At 34.0% G+C, this 21,861-nt stretch overlaps 1 protein-coding gene across 1 annotated transcript in view; it reads left to right on the top strand.

Annotated features, from left to right (window-relative positions):
* LOC121378708 (glutamine-rich protein 2-like) overlaps positions 1 to 21,861 on the top strand; it is a 101,460-nt gene that overhangs the window by 53,467 nt on the left and 26,132 nt on the right. The window contains exons 9-11 of the mRNA XM_041506992.1: positions 4,691 to 4,813; positions 15,551 to 15,625; positions 15,956 to 16,066. Coding sequence (XP_041362926.1) covers positions 4,691 to 4,813; positions 15,551 to 15,625; positions 15,956 to 16,066 — 309 coding nt within the window. The remainder of the gene's footprint in view (positions 1 to 4,690; positions 4,814 to 15,550; positions 15,626 to 15,955; positions 16,067 to 21,861) is intronic.

Below are 21,861 nucleotides of genomic sequence, written 5' to 3'. Positions count from 1 at the left end.
TTAAGCCATTGGACATAAGGCTGGTAGATGCCGGCCTCAGTGGTGTCGTGGTTAAGCCATTGGACATAAGGCTGGTAGGTACAGGGTGCAGCCCGGTGCCGGCTCCCACACATAGCAAATTTTAATGACTCAGTGGGTAGGTGTAAGACCACTACACCTCTCTCACTAACAACTAACACTGTCCTGGACAGACAGCCCAGATAGCTGAGATGTGTACCCAGGACAGAGTGCTTGAGCCTTAAATTGGATATAAGCATGAAAAAATAAGTTGAAATGAAAATAAATGATACTCGATAATGGGTACATTGCAAAATATTCATAATTGCCATTATTTAATTTGGAATTCCTGTCAGCCTCACATGTGAAATCACACAAACATTTTTAAATAGAATTTGTTTCAGAAAAGATTAAACAGTGATTCTTTAAAACTTATAAAATCCAGTAAACAGTAGCTTGGGGAATCCGCTAAATGTCCGACATGTTGATGCTGGGTTTACTGTCAGAAATGGATTGGATTAGCCAGAGTGAATTAGAATGGAATGTTATGTATCATTCAGATGTAAATTTCAAGTAAAATATGCATAACTTAATAGCTAACTGTTATATATATTGCAGTTTCCAATAAAAGTAAATATATCTTACAATTAGTATTACAATAATTTTTTATTATGGCTGAAGTACAGTTTATACTGTTGTAGAGAATACAATGGCTGCATTTAAGCCGTAGATAATGATCAAGTCAATTCAACTGCTATCCTTATTAATCACTAACTTATAGATTATTTATTCACTGGCAGTTTCAGTAATCAATTTCTGGATCTTTCATTTTTAATTGTATTTTTTTATTTTATCTTGGTATGGATATCTGAAGGAAAAATCACCTTGCCAATCCTTGTGTAGTTAAATAAATTAGCTTATTTATTTGGTCATGGTATCAATAAATTCTGTTTCAGCATTGTTATCAGAAATCAATATCTTTCTTTTTTTAATTAGTAACAAAGACACTAAAAAGACCTCTAGAAATAGATTTATGTGGAAATTAAAAATGAAGCGACAACAAGACTCCTGTGACTGTCGATAACATTTTTATTATTTTACTACAGAATTTTTTAAAAACAGTTATGTGTATCACAATATCTAGATATTTAATGACTTCTTCTTATCTCGTAAACTACCACTGCAGTATGGGGCATTCTCCCTTATCTGATAAAGATGTATATTAGGAACTATATGAATGTGTTACACAATTATGTAATTCACATAGGATATATTTATATATACTAGTATATATTTTTTTATCTCCGATATTACAGACTTTATCTTTAACAAGGCAGTCAATTTTTTTATTGTGAAACATCCTATATGTATAGTGATAATTGTAACATGTCTAAAATACATGTGTGTAACATTAACTGTTTTGTAGAAAACAAGTCAGGTTTTATCTGTCAAAACATTACACTAGCTGACATATTTTAAAAGGAATTTTCAGGTTTTGTTGACGTGCACATCTTTTGTTTTGTTTGTAAATTACTAATGCACCTGATTGTGTAAGAAGAAAATCTTACAATTAAAAAACCCAACAAAGTTTATAGAGGATAATAAACGAGTTGCCAGTTATTATCAAATTTATAACCACGAGCTTTAGAGAAAATTATTTCATGAGGGACATAAATTTGATAATAACTGGTACCGAGTTTGTTATTCTATTTATTACCCCCACTATTTTTTTTGTTTTTGTTTCTAAAAGACTTTATTTTCTCAATACACATACATGTACAAGTAGTAATATATAGCAAGGATGTTCAAACCATTTTACACACTGTTCTGAGTATTGCTATAACTTTGTATTTTAATCATGTTCACAGATAATTTTCAAAAATTAGAGTTCTGTATATTCTCTTTAAAAAAATCTAGAATAACTTGCATTAAACTAACATTTTATTAAAAGTTTAACACTGAAAACATAAACACAAACTCTCTAAACTACGTGACATCATTTTTTATGTTTACCCAATCGTGTTGACCGTATACAAATGTATTATAGCATATACGCAACAAAAATTTAAATAATTAGGCAATCCATCACTCTGAATAGCCTATATAGGCCTGTAAATCATATGCAAGATTACACTGCTTTACCATACTATAGACTTTTGTGATTTTATTTATGAAGTACAACAACAGCAATAATTTAATAAATTAATAATACATTAAAACAAATTATAAAGAAAGAAAAAGAAGAAAGACAGAAAAAGAAAAAAGACGGGGGAAACAAAATCAGCACTGATATTTGTTGATAGACTGACACTATTGACATCCTTCATGATAAAAGGAAGTTGTACTTGTGCTGTCAAATGATCCATGTGATATAACAAATTATTCTTGTATAATCAATTGGGAGTAGGGCCTCCATGAGTCCAAAATATTGGACTTGAGTACTCAAGGGTCAAACTCGACCCAGACCTGAGTACCCAACACTTCCCAAGAAGATAATGAAACTGAGGAATAAAATAAAATAGTATTATGCATCTAATTCCAGCACTGAAGATGGATGCCAAATCATGCCATTGTATGATCTGTCCCGGGTCAGGCCCCTGGCTATCCAGAGACGGGACCCGGGACAGACATGCTCGAAACCTTTGTGGTATATGAGCATGACAGAATTATCCGCTCCGCTCCATACTTGCATAAACCAAAAAATAATTGTGGTCAATTCTTAAATGAAAGCGTTCTTCTTTACACGGGTACTCAAGTTATGTGAATGGACTCAAGTTTTGCTAGACTCGGCCCATGCCCAAGTACTCGAGTACCTGTGGAGACCTTATTGGAAGAGGGAAAGAAGATCAACAATCACATCACATATCAGCAGATGAAAATGGTGTGAATTTCCTTTTGAGTACCAGATGTTGTCAGGTCATAATAGTAACTACTTTTGAGTAATATTTTGAAGTGAAACTACACTGTTCTTGTAATTCTGGTGATATAGCAATGTACAATACAGTTCGTTGTAGCATATGGGTACACTGAGGAATAAAAACTTCTACATCATAGATTAAAAAGAACAAATGCATTTTTCAATTTATTTATTTTTTAATTTGCATTAAATACTGATTCATACATGTAGCTTATCCATTAATGTTTTCATATGTGAAAAACAAAAACATCCCAACCATAGCTATAAGGTGACAATGGTTGTAACCATGTAACATCATCTTATTTGACCTAGAATGTGTATACACATTTGCAGCATTCTATGGGTTAAGTCACATTTCAATTTTAAGGTACATTTGTGTATTTGTCTACGAAATAGGACAAAATGTCTGAGCTGTATATTTGTAGCATATGCTTTTAAAATAACTAAATTTATTAACCTAATATTAAACCAAATGTAACCTAAATTGTTTTATCTATGCAAAACTGACATACATTAACACATCTTTCTTTTAGCTTTAATTAGCCTTCTGCTAAACAAAATGTAACCTTAGACGTGAAATACCATGTTTCCAAGTTTGTTTTATAAAAAATAAATGTTTAATTCATGATTTGTGTCACTCATATAATAGTTCCTTTCTTAGCCCCCTTCATGGGCTACTCTTTTCGATTAGCAGCAAGGGATCTTTTATATGCATCATCCCACAGACAGGACAGTACATACCACGGCCTTTGTTACACCAGTTGTGGAGCACTGGCTGGAACGAGAAATAGCCGAATGGGGCCACCGACGGGGATCGATCCTAAACCGACCGGCATCAAGCGAGCGCTTTTACCACTGGGCTACGTGCCATCCCTAAGGGGAAGAGGGGTACATGTGTTTGCTGACAGAGCTCTTAATTGTATTCTTCAGTGTGATAAAAAACAATGCACACTCATACCTGGTGGAGTAGGGGTAATGATCAAACATACAAAAGGTGTACATGGGGGGGGGGGGGGGGGGGGGGGTTAGAAAATCCCAGATTTTGTGCATACATACTTTATGGGTGGCCCCTAGTGATATAACTAACTTATTGTCTAGAACTAAACCAAACCGCAAGTACATGTGTAACTGATTGCTTGGTTATGTGAATTATATTGTGTAACTGGTGAGTTACCTGACCCAACACACTTGTAAATCTGTAACTAAATCACAATTCATATTACTGTTAACAGTACAACAAATATACTTTATAGTACACATATTTCATTTTCTTTTGACCTTAATATGCATCATCTTCCATAATGATGCAATTATTTTTGCATGAAATTAGATGTCAAAGACATAAACATGTGACCGGTATAACTGCTAGTCACTGACAAAAATGTACAGTTTTGTGAAGTTGTCTCCTGTAATACACTGATGTTTAAAATGTATTTTAAATACATAATGATTTGCAATAAGTTAGTATTTCTGTCAAGTCCAAAAATCAGTGTGGAACATTCTAGAAATAAATTGATTTGTTTTTTGTAGTACAAAGCTCCAGTCCTCAAATTTGCAAAGTTTAAGTTTAAATTATTATATCTGTTTACCATGTGACCAACTGGTGTGTAACTCACATGATGCAAATGGAATGATGGTTCACACTATTGTGCCCTGTTCTATGATGAAAAGCTTATGTTATACCCTTCCTCTTTGTTTTCAAAATCCATCAAATTGTACTGGATTTCTTTCTAAGTGTACTGTGATCTGTCTGTATGTGAGTGTTTGCACTTGAAGGATGAAGACGCGATTCGACGGATCCAGGAGGCAGTGCTGCAGCTGCAGGCGGAAAACGAGAAGCTGCAGACAACCGCACAGGAGCTGATTGAGGAGAACCAAGAGAAAGCAAAACACATACAGGTGAGGTGGTCGCAAAACAATGTTACCTGTGCTGAACCTCACCTGTGTGTCAGATATAGGGAATACTACATGAGTGGCCATTTAATACCATGTATCTTATGTGGTGTTTCAAAATGTATTTGATTTTAAAGTGTTTTAGAGACATTTTTAAGCAGCAGATTGTCAGATTAATGGTATCTAATGGATACAAGTGTAGTATTCTATTTCTTACATACATTGTGTATTGTCTAGAAAACAGGCTTTAAAGAAATTGTATTTTTCAGTCCCAACTTATTTATGGCATAGGTTTTTGCTGTCACATAGTTTCATTAGTGTTCATTTCATTGGTAAGTGTGGTTTTGGAGTCTGGGTTATGACAGTGGAGCAGCCAATCAATCTATATGTAATAAGAAAATTCAATGTTTTTGAGATGGATATGTTAGAAATGGTATGAATGATGTTGAAATGTTAAGGTTAAATGTTTGATTCAGTGTATTTTGTGTGTAATCCAATCATACACGTGTACTTATTTTACCACTGAGATTACTCTTCCATAAAACCACAATTCCGTATTTTTACCATGGATATCAACAAGAAATGTATGTCTAAATCTTTCCACAATGTTGGAATGCGCATCTTTGATGTCATCAAGAAGTTTAAATTTACTGCAACATAAGCTTCAAATGCTAATATACCCTTACGGAAATAACCTATACAAACTTATAAGTGGAATATACTTTACTTATACGCCACTTATAAGTTACCTATATATTGGTATAAGTGAAGTATCAGTGTGTATAAGTATAAGTGAAAAAAATGGTTAACTGATACTTCACTGATACTCCACATATATTTCACCTATAAGTGGTTTATCAGTGGTATAAGTGAACTGGAATTAAGACATTTTTTGTTCGTTTCTATAAGTGAAATATAAGTGAACAATTAGTTTGGAGATAGTCCTTTTGCAAAGGAAATAATGTGTTCCAAATGAATGGGGAAAAAACTAAGTCCAAGACATTTTCATGGTTATTTTTTAAAAATTCATAACTTCTCACAGGATTTATCGAATTCATTGGGAACAGTGGCTAAACAACCAAACATACATGTAGCAGATTTAGATAGTATTTATGATAATTTAAAAAAAAAAAAAAGAAAAAAAAAAAAAATGTTGGGGTGGGGGAGTCTATTGAAAGTGAGAGGGTAGTATGGGATAATTACAAGATATAATGATACATATGGTTATATATGATTAAAAAAACAGGATCATCTTGTAATTATCCCATACTACCATCCTCACTTTCAATAGACTCCCCCACCCCGACACACCCTCATAATAAAGATCTATAAAAAGTAGCTCATGGGGGGGGAGGTGATCCCCATCACAATGTTTATCGATCACAGTATGGATTTATTTTAGGGGGTGGGGGGCTAAAAACGAAATATTACAGGGTAGGCTACCACTCACATCTCATATATATAATTATATTATTATTTCATTTAAATAATAAAAATAAATATTTAAAACAAATAAAGTCAATAAAAATTGTTTTTTAAAAAAATCATAATTATTGTTAATTTAATTTGTTGTTATTAAATAATAATACATACACACATGTATACATGGCAGGTTGCTGTCGGTGCTGTTGTTCCAGCTAGCCATGCTGTATTCATGCTGTACGTCTCACACCCACCCACCACCTAACTTTTTTTTTTAAAAAAAAATTTGTAAAACCAGATTGTGTGAAAAATAGGCACAAAAATATCCACAATTAAAAATGAATGAGATATCTATACTATAAGACAGATTTGTGTCCCCACCCCCCCCCCCCCCCTGCCTTTCAGGTATCATTACTTTGGTCTATTATTTATTTAAGATTGATTTTGTTTTTGGGTTTTTCAATCTGAATTTTCACACACCTATAATAATAAAAATGTTAGGTTTTTTTGTTAAAGATCACAACAGGAAGAAAAATAAAGTAACCTAGTGTAGTCACAGTCCCCATCCCTTGTCCTCACAAATCCTTTATGAGAAACTACAATCCATAGGCAAGATTTCTTCTTTTTTAAAACTTTATTTCTTCTTTTTCATTTTTTTTTGGGGGATGGGGGGGCGAATTCTTCGTGATGGGATCATCACAAAAACAAAAAAAACCCACCCCTTTAGGTAACCCATCATCTATTTTCGCTAGAAAAAATATGAGCTTTGGTATTAAAAAAAAAATAATAATAATACTAATAAAAAAAAAATTTGTGAGCCATAGCCATAACGCACTCATCGCACCTCCCCTACCCCCCCCCCCCTCACCCCCCCCACCCCACCCACCACGCACCACCACCGTGCGTACGGACCTGTGATATGTTAGTATACATAATCCGACTAGATCGTCCAGCGTAGTCCTGTGTTAAAATGTATTGCAAACGTAATTACTTTCATTTATAATATTATAAAGACAGTATAAAATATTATGCAATAACACTGGCTTCTTGAAAATGTTTTAGGTGAAATTCTTTACTCAGGAATCTGTTACGTTGTTTAAATTATCATATTATTTTTATTTGTCATTCAATAATTGGAATCTGGATAATAATTACGGTTGTGGTTTTTGTTATTGCATTGTTTATTTCATTCTATTATATGCAGAGTAAATCATTTATAATGCTATAATCCCTTACAGAAGAAGCACAAAGGCGCTAGATTAGTTACAATCATTATGATAATAATAATATTAATTATTATTATAAGTCTGTGTCGTCTTAAACTACCAACGACAGGTTAAAAGCGATAATATGATAGGTCGGTTCCTGAACAGTCATACCTGGAATTTGATTGGCTTACAGAGAGAAGACAACAGGAAAACAACGCGCCATTTAGCAGTTTTGCCAAAATAAAATTTAATAATAAATAATGACAAACATTGTGTGATTTTGCCACGTATGAATTGGATTTGAGATCATTTTGATTGAGCAGAAACAATCAGCACAGTTTATTACTGAATACTTGGCTATGGCGGAAAATGAAGAACTTCGGTGTCGTCAAGTTCGTCGTCGGATGTCACTACTATTTTCGTAACGTTTTGGAAGGGAAAAAAGGTAAACACTGATTTTTACTATTGTTCTTACTTATGCTAGAATCTTTAATATATAAGTTGACTATCTATAACTGTACTTTGTTCTAATATTGTGTGATGTTTGATGAATCAATTCGAACGAATGTAACGTGGTCTATACATGACGGCAACATTGGGTCACTGACACAGAAAAATTTCCAAAATGGCCGATCAAGGGCATATTTTTATCGGGGGCAATTTAAATACAATAGATCACGTTGACAGTCATAATAATACCAATTAAATGCAAAATAAATATTAATAAGATGCCCAAATTGATTGCTTATATTACAGAATTTTTTTTGTTATTTCACCGATGGGTACAGATTTTTACAACGATAGTAATGCTTGTTGGGGGCGATTTAAGATCACACATGACCAGTTTTCCACGATACTCTGTATAGGTCAAGCAGTTCTTTTGTTTAGAACAAATTAATTTCAGTTTCAATTGGTTTAATTGGATTTAAAGAGTACACAAGTAGCAGTCATTTTTCCATTTTAACTTAGTAAGTATATATTGTGTTGGGGTACCATATGTTTACAGTCCCAAACCAGTTCGCCCCAGTCAGTTATCAACCACCCCCAACTATTAGAGGGTTCGCCCCCCCTCCCCTAATATTATGTTAGGTAATAAAAAATGATTTTGGCTTAGGTAATTTGGTTGTTTTGGCAAGTCTTCCTGTATTTTTCCCCCCCCCCCCCCCCCCCCGCCAATTTTTTCTTTAAAAATATTTGTTAGAATTAATGTAACCGGTTAGAGTAGAGATAGTATAAATTGATTTTTTTTTTAAGCTTATAAAACCATTTTGTTTTATAATTTTAAGCAACATAATGTGTATTATCTTGATACTATAATCCTTATCCTGGGATGATACAGGCTAGGGGTCCCCAACGTCATGCATTCATATTTTTTTTTTTTTCAGTACATACAAAATTAATTATTTGAAAGTAAAATTTGGTTTTTGGGCTACAATAAACCTGAAATTGTTTAGGGTACATATGCCGATTTTTCGCCCCAAATCGGATGTCAGTTTGCACCCTCGCAGGCTTATAACCAGTTCGCCCCACCCAAAGGTACCAGTTCCACACCCCATAAAGTATTTATAGTATATATTAATTAATTGAGCTGGTGATTATGTATCAAAAATGTGCCCACACTGACTCGACTCAGATCCAACCAATCGTGGAAAAGACGACAATCCCTCCCCTCTAAGAAAGACTAACGAAAACCACACACACACACACACATGGTTTAACATGCCTCTAAAGAGAAACAATACAGTAATTGTTTAAAAGTAACAAATAATTGGGATTTGGGGCGAACTGGGTACATGGGGCGACAGGTCAAACTGGGGGCAAAACGTCATGGATTCATTGTTTATACAAAAAGTAAGTTTGTTTTGTTTAAGACAAACCACTAGAGCACACTGATTTATTAATCATGGCTATTGGATGTCAAACAGGTAATTTTGACATAAGTTTTGAAAGGGAACCTGAATAAAATAATTAAGTAGTGCAATGTATTTTTATCTATGCACCACCCACAACAGGATAGCACTTACCAAGATGAAATACCACGAAATCGTGCATCAATTGCCGAACTCGATGCATACTTATTGTTTGCTGAAATATATATATAAATTAAAAAATTACCGTAAAATATTTATACCATATTATATATTTTGTGTGTTGCTTGTTTACTAACTGTTCACTTCACCCCCAACTGTCGGTATGGAGATGCCCCCAAATATGTACAACACATCTTAATGGTTGCATTTGCGTATTTATATTATTTTATATTACTTTGACTGGGGTTTGATATCAAGTCCTTTTCGCCCCATGCCAGTTAATTTCTTTTCAAAACGTTTTGTCTTCTCTTTTGAAAAAAACTATAAAACTCTTAACTGACACAGGAAAATTCTTGGATAGGTATATTGAGCATACCTTTGGGGATGGATTGGTTTGCATAAGGATGAAATGGACATTTTACTTGATTACAAGAAACACAAGTTATATTATATATATAAATATATATTTTTTTTTTTTCCTTCAGCAAAATCGTCAGCGCATTCTGGTCATCATATTATTGAAAATATATTGTGACTGGTATGTATTTAGCAAACAATAATCTTGTTTTAAGATGCATGACTTGATGCATAAGCGGTGGTCTTTCAAATGTCACAAAGCCATTATACATAATTATTCAAAAAATGTTGATTATACCAGATCACTTGGAAATTAACTTTAACATGTGTTATCAGAGTTAGTAGGAAATGCAATCTCTGCATGACATTATCGTTGTAATTTTAAAACATCATTTCAGGATAATAACTTTTACACTTTTTCCTTAACATTAGAAATATTTTTTTTTTTTTTCAATTCTTCCTTGTCCGCCCATATTGCTTGAGTGAGCATCTTGAATTAAACATTTTAAATAATAAAAAAGTAACTTTCCAGTTATAAATACATTTGAACAGCATCTGACATCACATGTATGGTCACTGACAAGCATGCAGGGCTTTTTCCCCTCGTTCTAACAACCCCAGTGCAACCACAACTGGACAAAGACTGTGGTATGTGCTTTCCTCTGTCTGTGGTAAAGTGCATATAAACAGACCCCTTGCTGCATTAGAAAAGCTGTAGCAGGTTTCCTCTGATGACTACGAGTCAGAATTACTAAATGTTTGACATCCAATAGCCGATGATTAATTAATCATTAATTAAGCGAGAAGAAACCTGCTACAAGTTTTTCCATTAGTAGCAAGGGATCTTTTATATGCCACTATCCCACAGACTGGATAGCACATACCACAGCCTTCGATATACCAGTCGTGGGTGCACTGGCTGGAACAAGAAAAGCCCTAAGGGCCCCATCGACAGGGATCGATCATGGGTCAACCGTGCATCAATCGAGCGCTTTACCCCCTATAGCTGGAAATTAGTTGCATGCAGTTCTATGATGTACATTGTAGTAGACATGTACAAACTAATACATGTAGATAAATGCCTGTTGTTGTTTTTTTTAATTTCATTATTTCCCTCCCAGTCCCAACACCCTTTATCTTTTCGTAAATAGTTTATATTTTGTAGGCCTGAAAATTGGTACAGATTCTTTAGATTCAAAATATATATCATGTATTTTATATTTTTTTATTTCTTCATAATTAAAATTAAAGGTCAACATTGAATATTTCAAAGTCCTGTTTTTATCCTTGAGATTTGACTGATACCAGGTAAAAAGTAAACTTGAAAATTTAAACTGAAAATTATTCATTTTTCTCTTGAAGTTTTGATTCCCCACACCTGAAATTTGGTAGCTAGGCTATGAATTATCTAGGGTAGTCTTTTTAAAAACTAACAGAAAGAACTAAATGTTTACATTAATAATAAACAATAGCTAAGTACATAGCAGATTCTCGATCCAGACTACATTTGTTTTTTTCAGAATCCCATCTGAATATTTGGATGACATATATCAAGATGACACTGAACAGGACATAACTGAGGAAAAATGGATGTGAGAGAATCCAATCTAACAGTTGGAAATAAATATATATATTATTTATAAATATTTGGTTGCGTATACTGTTCAGATATATTAGTGAAAGAAATGTTTTATTTAATGACGCACTCAACACATTTTATTTAACGGTTATATGGCGTCAGACATATGGTTACGGACCACACAGATTTTGAGAGGAAACCTGCTGTCGCCACTACATGGGCTACTCTTTCGATTACCAGCAAGGATCTTTTATTTGCACTTCCCACAGGGGGGATAGCACAAACCCATGGCCTTTTTTTGAACCAGTTATGGATCACTGGTCGGTGCAAGTGGTTTACACCTACCCATTAAGCCTTGTGGAGGCACTCACTCAGGGTTTGGAGTCGGTATCTAGATTAAAAATCCCATGCCTCGACTGGGGATCGAACCCAGTACCTACCAGCCTGTAGGCCGATGGCCTACAACGACCACCACCGAGGCCGGTAGATATATATTAGTGAGTCAGAATGAAACATCACTTTGTTAAGACTCTACATGTTTCAAAAGCAGCAAGTCATCTTTTATATGATCTTTCCTTGGACAGGACAGAACATACCACAACCTTTGATATTCACTTATATTTCACTTATACTTCACTTATACAGCGTTTTTATAAAATATCAGTGAATCACTTATACTTCACTTATACAGCAATGTTTGTAAATATCAGTGAATCACTTATACTTCACCTATACTTTACTTATACAACAGTTTCTGTTAAATATCAGTGAATGACTTATAGTGGGGTTTTTTGTAAAATATCAGTGAATCACTTATACTTCACTATACAGCAATATTTGTAAATATCAGTGAATCACTTATACTTCACCTATACTTTACTTATACAGCAGTTTGTGTTAAATATCAGTGAATCACTTATACCTGGTACTTCACTTATAAGTCACTTATATATATCTAACACTTCTGTTAAATATAAGCGAATGACTTACACTTCACTTATATATATGGTTAACACTTCACTTATAGGTCACATATACTTTGTATAAGTGATACCTCATTTGCATACAAAATCCTAATCATTTACTTATAAGTCACTTATACTTGAAAAGTATTAACGACTTATACTTCACTTATAAGTGAAAAATATAAGTCATTTCGGTAAGGGTTAATCGGCGGCTGCCCGCCGCGGATACTGGGAACAGGGACAGTTGATTTGTCATTATCGGTACCTGTCTGTTCTTTGACAGCAAAGACTGAAGTTATTTTGTTCAACATACTTTAATTGTTAACCATGAGACAATTTGAATTGCAAACTTTAAACGAAAATGCCACAGGAAGTATACGTTAAGTACGAAAGGTCATATGCGTGACATCACTTTTTACAATGTGAGTTCCCGCAAAATCGAGACCATGAAAAATCCTACTAAACGGGTACGCGGACTGTAGATGAACTTCATGTTGGGACTGTCAAGTGCCCCATGAACCGGTTCGAATCCCAGTGGTACACATTTGTGTTTTTTTCATTCGCATTAAGTGTATTTGACTCCAAAACAGCCAGCTTTTACTACAACGCAAGCTTTGGACATGGTGATCGGTGCAATCAACATTGTTACTGTCAAATCCTGACAAGTTACAAATTTGTATCGGACAATGACCGTGACCGGCCGCTGACAAGTTACAAAGCAAATTTGTATCGGACAATGACCGTGACCGGCCGCTTATTTCATGGCTTGATTATCTCACTCTCAAACCTTGTTCTAAGGACATTTATATTTGGTCCGACGAATCCTGGGTGTCTAGAGACCAAATAACCAAGACAGTACGCCCACCTGTTCTGGCACCAACTCGTGGCATTGGCTTTATGTTCTTATGAACTGACACTAACCATAATGTAAATAACTGTAAAATCTTTTAGATGTAATGCATCACGCCTCTACATTAACCGTTCCATCTAGGAGCCAGATGGACCCTACTTCTATTTTTATATACATTTAGATAGTATGAAATGTTTTAAGTCTCCAAATGAAAAATAAAAAGGTTGCAAATATGTATATGACCAAAACGGTCAGTGTAAATATGTATATGACCAAAACGGTCAGTGTAGAGGGCTGAGCACTTTTATATATCTATGCATAAATAGCTAATTAACTGTGGCTTCATATTCAAGTATAAATAATTTCAAACAACTACTAATACTAGCTTAACAAGAATTTTAGAAAGCAAAGTGAATTTTGAGTAACCGTGTGTTCAATGGGGGTAAATATCGGGATTAAAAATATGAAACGTTAACAAGTTGTCCAGATATAGGCAGCACCTGACAATTCTTCACTGCCCTCGATCTTCATGAATTGTTAACCAGTTACAAAAATAAATGCTTTGACACCAAATGGTATAATTTGGCATTCTAATTTGCATATATTAATTAATACAACATATGCATTTGAAAGCTTGTTCCAGAACAGTTAATTTATTTTCGATACATATTATTAGAAATCAAGGCTTACATTGGAATAAGTTTTCATATTTGTAGAGATTTTCTTTGAAAATTATTAAAATGTGGTTAATTTAAGTTATATTTTATTAGCCAGACTAAATGTATCCACTTTGTATAAAAAAATGGCAACTGGCTAATTAAGCAGTGTACAGGGTAAGCCCTGAAAGATAAATCAATGAAATATGTCATTCTTTGACTGCTTTTTAAGGTGCGCGGGTGCTATCGCGCTCGTACAGCGCACGTAATTTCAATCTGGCGAATGTGAAAAATAACGCACGTTACACTTAACAAACAGCGCACGTAAAACATTTTTTTATATTGACTGCCACTATTTACCATATGTAGCTGATAGAAAGATCCGTTTAATAATACCAGAATTTATTTTTACGAGAACGGTAGCGTCCATGCAAGATTTTAATATATGACTGGTACTTATCTTTGCTATACAAATCGGAAAACACAGGTTTAATAGACATCGATCTTTGAAGATGTACAAATCCTATCAAAATTATTTGCCTATTTAATTTATTATTAATTAGAAACGGTCCACTTTTGTAAGGACCGTAATAGATCACAACGTCTGATAAGGATAACTCATTTATACTGTTCATATAGTTATGACAAAAAGAGAAATGGGATTGAATTAAATAGTGGCTTCTGTAGCCTACACAAATGAACTCGTTAGGGAAATCAGCGAAGTCGGTACAATTGTCTCGATTGGTTCATAACTGTTAGCCTACAAAGCTTACATAAGGTCCCGAAAATGGCAATCGTGTAATTTTATACTTTCTTCAAGAAAAATAAAAATTAGACGGAATAATAAAACGAATGAAAAGAAATGATAATAGGTATGTAGGAATAAGCCTAGGTATTTTTTTACGTCTATTATTGTTCTTTTTTATCTTTAAAAAATACCCAAATAAAACTTCATTTAAATATTTGTATTTCAGGTTATTTTCAGTGATGTTTTCTGTGATTGATGTTATGCCACATCTGTACTCTTTTTCACAGACATGGTCCATATGTGTGTCAACAATTAGCTGTAGTTTAAAATGTGCTGAGGTTTTTATTACACAAACATTCCTTTCCTTTCCTCGTACGATGTTACTACTACATAATAGGTATTGTTATTCATTATTATAATACATCTGGTATTTTCATGTCATTTTAAAAAATAGTTATATGTCTAATATTGACCAAATTATATGTTTGTACATAATATATTAATAGCATTATATTTTAGAGGGGGAAATGTAATATTTATGTTGGCTGCTGCTGGAGTGAAACTTGTCAAACATTGTCTTTGCTACCAAAGATAGAAAATAAAATAGTGGGGAACTGCACTTCTGAACATTGCTGCCTATTTTGAAAAGAAAAGAAGAAGAATCGTATTCCATATAGCAGTCATACATCTAGTAGTTTTAATCTTTACACTACTAGATTAAATACATATACTAATATATAACAATAATAAGTGGGTGTATTTCTTGTAGGTATATTTAATATGAGGATAAAACTGAAACACATGCATGAAATAACACTCTCCATGAAATAGTAGCCATTAATTTAAGCTCAGCATGCCAGTTTTTGTCTAACTATGACAGTTGAGTTACAAATGTATGGTATGTTTTAACATGGTTTTTGTCTTCCAGAGTCTACAAAAGCAGTCTGATAGCTTAGACGAATTGAAAGCAGACAAAGAATATGTCGCTATGGAGGTGGATGTTGTAAGTTGTTAATTCCTTATTTATTTCAAGACTAATTAACAAAAAAACCTTTTAAAATTCTCATATTGCTCTTACTATGGATATTTAATTTTTATCATTATAATTAATTTCTGTCATTCCAAGTCAAGTTTATTGTAAAAGAAAAGAAGAGAGAAACAAAAAACCTAAATAAATAAATGTGAAAAAAAGCTCATATACTTTATAAAAAATCAAATTAAGATTTGGAAACCAATTTTTGTTAAGATTTTAATAATAGTTGTGCTTAAAAAAGTCCCACGATGAATTCCCAAGCTGACTGTAATGTAATTTGAATGAATTGTTTTACTGCAGAAAGCGGACAAGGGGCAGCTGGATAATAAAGTGAATCAGACTCTGTTTGACTCTACAACCACTGACATCAACAGAATCATTCAAGAGATTCTTGACAAGTTGTCAGGCAATGTATGTATTCAGGACTACGAAAATTGCAAGAATCATTATTTTGTTCACACTTTGCTTGCACATGTCTAGTTTAGCATAATCCTTTGTTTGGGGGGGGGGGGGGGGGGGGGGGGTTGGGAGTTTGCTCATTAAATTTAAGACATCCAATACATAATCATGATGGGTTACACAAAAGCAAAATGGGTTACCATAATTTGCTTTTGCATATCCCATAAATGCATATCCCACAAATTTTAAATTACCAGATGTCTATGAAACTTGCATAATCAGATTTGTTTATAAGTTGTCATTTTTAAAAAAAAAAAACATATTTTTATACTAAAATATAAAATTGCCATGCAATAAAAACAAAATTAAGGTCTATTATTTAATGGTGGAATATAAGTAAATTAAAATAGAAATATTGGATAAAATTCCAGATTTGAATCCCAATTGGCGTCTGATAGAGTGAAATTAACCTCTCTAAACTGGATTTTAAAGGTGCTATGTCAAAGTTGTAATAATGGTTGTTTTCGCTCAAAATATTTATTAATTTGTGTTTTGAAATGTAAAGTTTATACTTTCAAATACTATATGCCTATAAAAATTTATAACTAAATAATTCCATTAACTAGTAGAAAATAAATATTTTAAGAGAAAACTTGAGTGTCTTACATGCATTAACTAGTGACATCACTGTTTTATGTGTACACACTGAACACACTAAGTTTACTCAAAATTCTTTGTGGTCATCTGACAAAAACAACAAAGATGGTGGCCATGCTATATTTAGTCAAAAATAATTCTGGAAACCCTTCTTGTCATCCAGTACAAGACTTTTAAAAATTATTATTCTAGAGTTAATTATGGAAAGATTATGTGTGGGATCAATTAATTTGTAGTTATTTATTACAAATAAATGTGAAAATAATGAAATATTGTAGTTTCAAATTTGACATAGGACCTTTAAGTAAAAAGTCAAGTTTTGAGAGGTTTATATATACTTAAATTCTTTATTATATAACACTTTTCTGGATAAAACTGTGCATTTATAATATTTGAATACATTGATTGTGACAGTATGTTCTGATATTTTGAAATTGATATGAGTCCTTCTTTGAAAATGGTTGGTATATTTTTTATCCCTGGGGTGGGATTTAGCTCAGTCGGTTGAGTGCTCGCCTGAGGTGCTTGCGTCGCAGGGTCAAATCACCTAGGTTGGTCCATTCATCTGATTTTTCTCATCAGTGCACCACAACTTGTCAAAAGCCGTGTTATGTGCTTTCCTGTCTGGGAAAGTGCATATAAAAGATCCCTTGCTGCATTAGAAAAATGTAGCAGGTTTCCTCTGTTGACTACGTGTCAGAATTACCAAATGTTTGACATCCTATAGCTGATGATTAATCAGTCAATGTGCTCTACTTTGTTAAACAAAACAAAAACAAACAAAAACAGTTTGATCCCCCAAACACTTAAATTGAATAGACAATTAATTAACAGTTATTTTTTCTCAATTCCCCTAAAAATATTCCTTGGATATATGTAAAACAGATAGAACAGACCCAAAATAATTAGCAAAAGATAAGAGGAAAATTGAGAAATTAGACCATTGTTTTAATGTTATTTACCATTAAATATAAGAACCAAATTCCCAAGCCATTAATAAAGAATAGATCTTTAAATTGATATTTATGGCCATTTTTGTAGGAGGAATCCTGTGTACATTCATGCAGTCTTTAGTTGTTTATGTTGAGTAACTAAGAAAGTTTGTAGGAGGAATCCTGTGTAGATTCATCCAGTCTCTAGTTGTTTATGTTGTGTGTAGGAGGAGTCCTGTGTAGATTCATCCACTCTCTCGTTGTTTATGTTGTATGTAGGAGGAATCCTGTGTAGATTCATGCAGTCTCTAGTTGTTTATGTTGTGTGTAGGAGGAATCCTGTGTAGATTCATCCAGTCTCTAGTTGTTTATGTTGAGTAACTAAGTACGTTTGTCTGTAGGAGGAATCCTGTGTAGATTCATCCAGTCTCTAGTTGTTTATGTTGAGTAACTAAGTTTGTGTGTAGGAGGAATCCTGTGTAGATTCATCCACTTTAGTTGTTTATGTTGAGTAACTAAGAAAGTTTGTATGAGGAATCCTGTGTAGATTCATCCAGTCTCTAGTTGTTTATGTTGAGTAACTAAGTTAGTTTGTTTGTAGGAGGAATCCTGTGTAGATTCATCCAGTCTCTAGTTGTTTATGTTGAGTAACTAAGTAAGTTTGTAGGAGGAATCCTGTGTAGATTCATCCATTCTTTAGTTGTTTATGTTGAGTAACTAAGAAAGTTTGTAAGCCCAAAGTTTGAGGAATCATGTGTAGATTCAACCAGTCTCTAGTTGTTTATGTTGAGTAACTAAGTAAGTTTGTAGGAGGAATCCTGTGTAGATTCATCCAGTCTCTAGTTGTTTATGTTGAGTAACTAAGACAGTTTGTAGGAGGAATCCTGTGTAGATTCATCCAGTCTCTAGTTGTTTATGTTGAGTAACTAAGTACGTTTGTCTGTAGGAGGAATCCTGTGTAGATTCATCCAGTCTCTAGTTGTTTATGTTGAGTAACTAAGTTTGTGTGTAGGAGGAATCCTGTGTAGATTCATCCACTTTAGTTGTTTATGTTGAGTAACTAAGAAAGTTTGTACGAGGAATCCTGTGTAGATTCATCCAGTCTCTAGTTGTTTATGTTGAGTAACTAAGTTAGTTTGTTTGTAGGAGGAATCCTGTGTAGATTCATCCAGTCTCTAGTTGTTTATGTTGAGTAACTAAGTAAGTTTGTAGGAGGAATCCTGTGTAGATTCATCCATTCTTTAGTTGTTTATGTTGAGTAACTAAGACAGTTTGTAGGAGGAATCCTGTGTAGATTCATCCAGTCTTTAGTTGTTTATGTTGAGTAACTAAGTAAGTTTGTTTGTAGGAGGAATCCTGTGTAGATTCATCCAGTCTCTAGTTGTTTATGTTGAGTAACTAAGAAAGTTTGTAGGAGGAATCCTGTGTAGATTCATCCAGTCTCTAGTTGTTTATGTTGAGTAACTAAGAAAGTTTGTAGGAGGAATCCTGTGTAGATTCAACCAGTCTCTAGTTGTTTATGTTGAGTAACTAAGTTTGTAGGAGGAATCCTGTGTAGATTCATCCAGTCTATAGTTGTTTATGTTGTATGTAGGAGGAATCCTGTGTAGATTCATGCAGTCTGTAGTTGTTTATGTTGTGTGTAGGAGGAATCCTGTGTAGATTCATCCAGTCTCTAGTTGTTTATGTTGAGTAACTAAGTACGTTTGTCTGTAGGAGGAATCCTGTGTAGATTCATCCAGTCTCTAGTTGTTTATGTTGAGTAACTAAGTTTGTGTGTAGGAGGAATCCTGTGTAGATTCATCCACTCTAGTTGTTTATGTTGAGTAACTAAGAAAGTTTGTAGGAGGAATCCTGTGTAGATTCATCCAGTCTCTAGTTGTTTATGTTGAGTAACTAAGTAAGTTTGTTTGTAGGAGGAATCCTGTGTAGATTCATCCAGTCTCTAGTTGTTTATGTTGAGTAACTAAGAAAGTTTGTAGGAGGAATCCTGTGTAGATTCAACCAGTCTCTAGTTGTTTATGTTGAGTAACTAAGAAAGTTTGTAGGAGGAATCCTGTGTAGATTCATGCAGTCTTTAGTTGTTTATGTTGAGTAACTAAGAAAGTTTGTAGGAGGAATCCTGTGTAGATTCAACCAGTCTCTAGTTGTTTATGTTGTGTGTAGGAGGAATCCTGTGTAGATTCATGCAGTCTGTAGTTGTTTGTTGTGTGTAGGAGGAATCCTGTGTATATTCATCCAGTCTCTAGTTGTTTATGTTGAGTAACTAAGAAAGTTTGTAGGAGGAATACTGTGTAGATTCATCCAGTCTCTAGTTGTTTATGTTGAGTAACTAAGTAAGTTTGTTTGTAGGAGGAATCCTGTGTAGATTCAACCAGTCTCTAGTTGTTTATGTTGAGTAACTAAGAAAGTTTGTAGGAGGAATCCTGTGTAGATTCAGCCAGTCTCTAGTTGTTTATGTTGAGTAACTAAGAAAGTTTGTAGGAGGAATCCTGTGTAGATTCAACCAGTCTCTAGTTGTTTATGTTGAGTAACTGAGTTTGTGTGTAGGAGGAATCCTGTGTAGATTCATCCAGTCTCTAGTTGTTTATGTTGAGTAACTAAGAAAGTTTGTAGGAGGAATCCTGTGTAGATTCATCCAGTCTCTAGTTGTTTATGTTGAGTAACTAAGTAAGTTTGTTTGTAGGAGGAATCCTGTGTAGATTCAACCAGTCTCTAGTTGTTTATGTTGAGTAACTAAGAAAGTTTGTAGGAGAATCCTGTGTAGATTCATCCAGTCTCTAGTTGTTTATGTTGAGTAACTAAGAAAGTTTGTAGGAGGAATCCTGTGTAGATTCATCCAGTCTCTAGTTGTTTATGTTGAGTAACTAAGTAAGTTTGTAGGAGGAATCCTGTGTAGATTCATCCAGTCTCTAGTTGTTTATGTTGAGTAACTAAGAAAGTTTGTAGGAGGAATCCTGTGTAGATTCAACCAGTCTCTAGTTGTTTATGTTGAGTAACTAAGTAAGTTTGTGTGTAGGAGGAATCCTGTGTAGATTCAACCAGTCTCTAGTTGTTTATGTTGAGTAATTAAAGGAAACATGACACGAGACCATATTATAGCTCATTTTAAAAGAAAAATGATATAAAAATAATATACAAATAACTTTATAACAATAAAATACGTGTAGTTAACTTAAAATGAAGAAATTACGCTCATCAGTATCAAAGTACGATTTATGCATATTTCTTCGTGAGCGTTCGGAAAAAAAGGGAAGTGACGTCAGAGCCGCTGTACTCTTCCATTGTTGTTAACTGTTTATATATGGAGTAAGGGGCTTACGATCTTTTCAGTCCAACAGTGCCGTACTGCGCGGCCTTTGGGTGTAAAAATAAACAGTTTAAACGATCGGGATTGTCTTTTTATGGTTTTCCAAAGGATTGTATCCGAAGAAAGACGCATGTATTTTATCGCAAAAGAAAAGATTGGACACCAACACCGCATAGTACTTTGGTGTCGGCCTATTTACAGCCCGGAGCCCGAACGTTACCCGGAGACAAAAACAGTACTGGGTTGCAAATGCCGAGGTGTACATTGTACATATTTGGCACAAAGATACACTTCAGCATGATGTATTTATATATGTTAAAACAAAAATGTAGAATTTTTTATTTATTTATTTTTTTGGAAAAAAACTGATTTTTCATGTTAGGACTGTAGGCCTACATAACAAAATCTGTATTCACCGTCCGAAGAAGGAAACGTCAATAAGTAATTAAATATGGCATATACAAACATGGGATTTGGCATGAGGATACATCTCAGTACGATGTATTTAAATATGTTTTTAAAAAACGTGTAGAAAACAATAATAATTTTAAATAATGTTGTTAATCTTTGGGCGGAATACGTCACAAAAACGTTCCTCATCGCCCGAAGCCCCAAAGCAACATGAAGTTCAATACAAAATAAACCACTATTGTCGGTGTCGAAATAACTATTATGTTTCATCCACGGGCTGACTTGAGAATCGGAGTGTTGTTTTAGTTAATTGGTCCTTTCTTTCCGTGGCCTGCACATGTGATTCCTGATTGGCAGGTGTATATTGCAGGGTATCGACCAGGTAAGTGATTACCACGGTCTAGACATACGTACAAAATACGTGCCAGTTTTTTTAAGATCACAGGGTATTGTGGCGTAACCTGTCGCGACTATAGTACAATGTTAATGGACATTAT

The sequence above is a fragment of the Gigantopelta aegis genome, chromosome 8, assembly GCF_016097555.1.
Source record: "Gigantopelta aegis isolate Gae_Host chromosome 8, Gae_host_genome, whole genome shotgun sequence".
NCBI lineage: Eukaryota > Metazoa > Mollusca > Gastropoda > Neomphalida > Peltospiridae > Gigantopelta > Gigantopelta aegis.
This window is presented reverse-complemented; position numbering and strand designations above follow the sequence as displayed.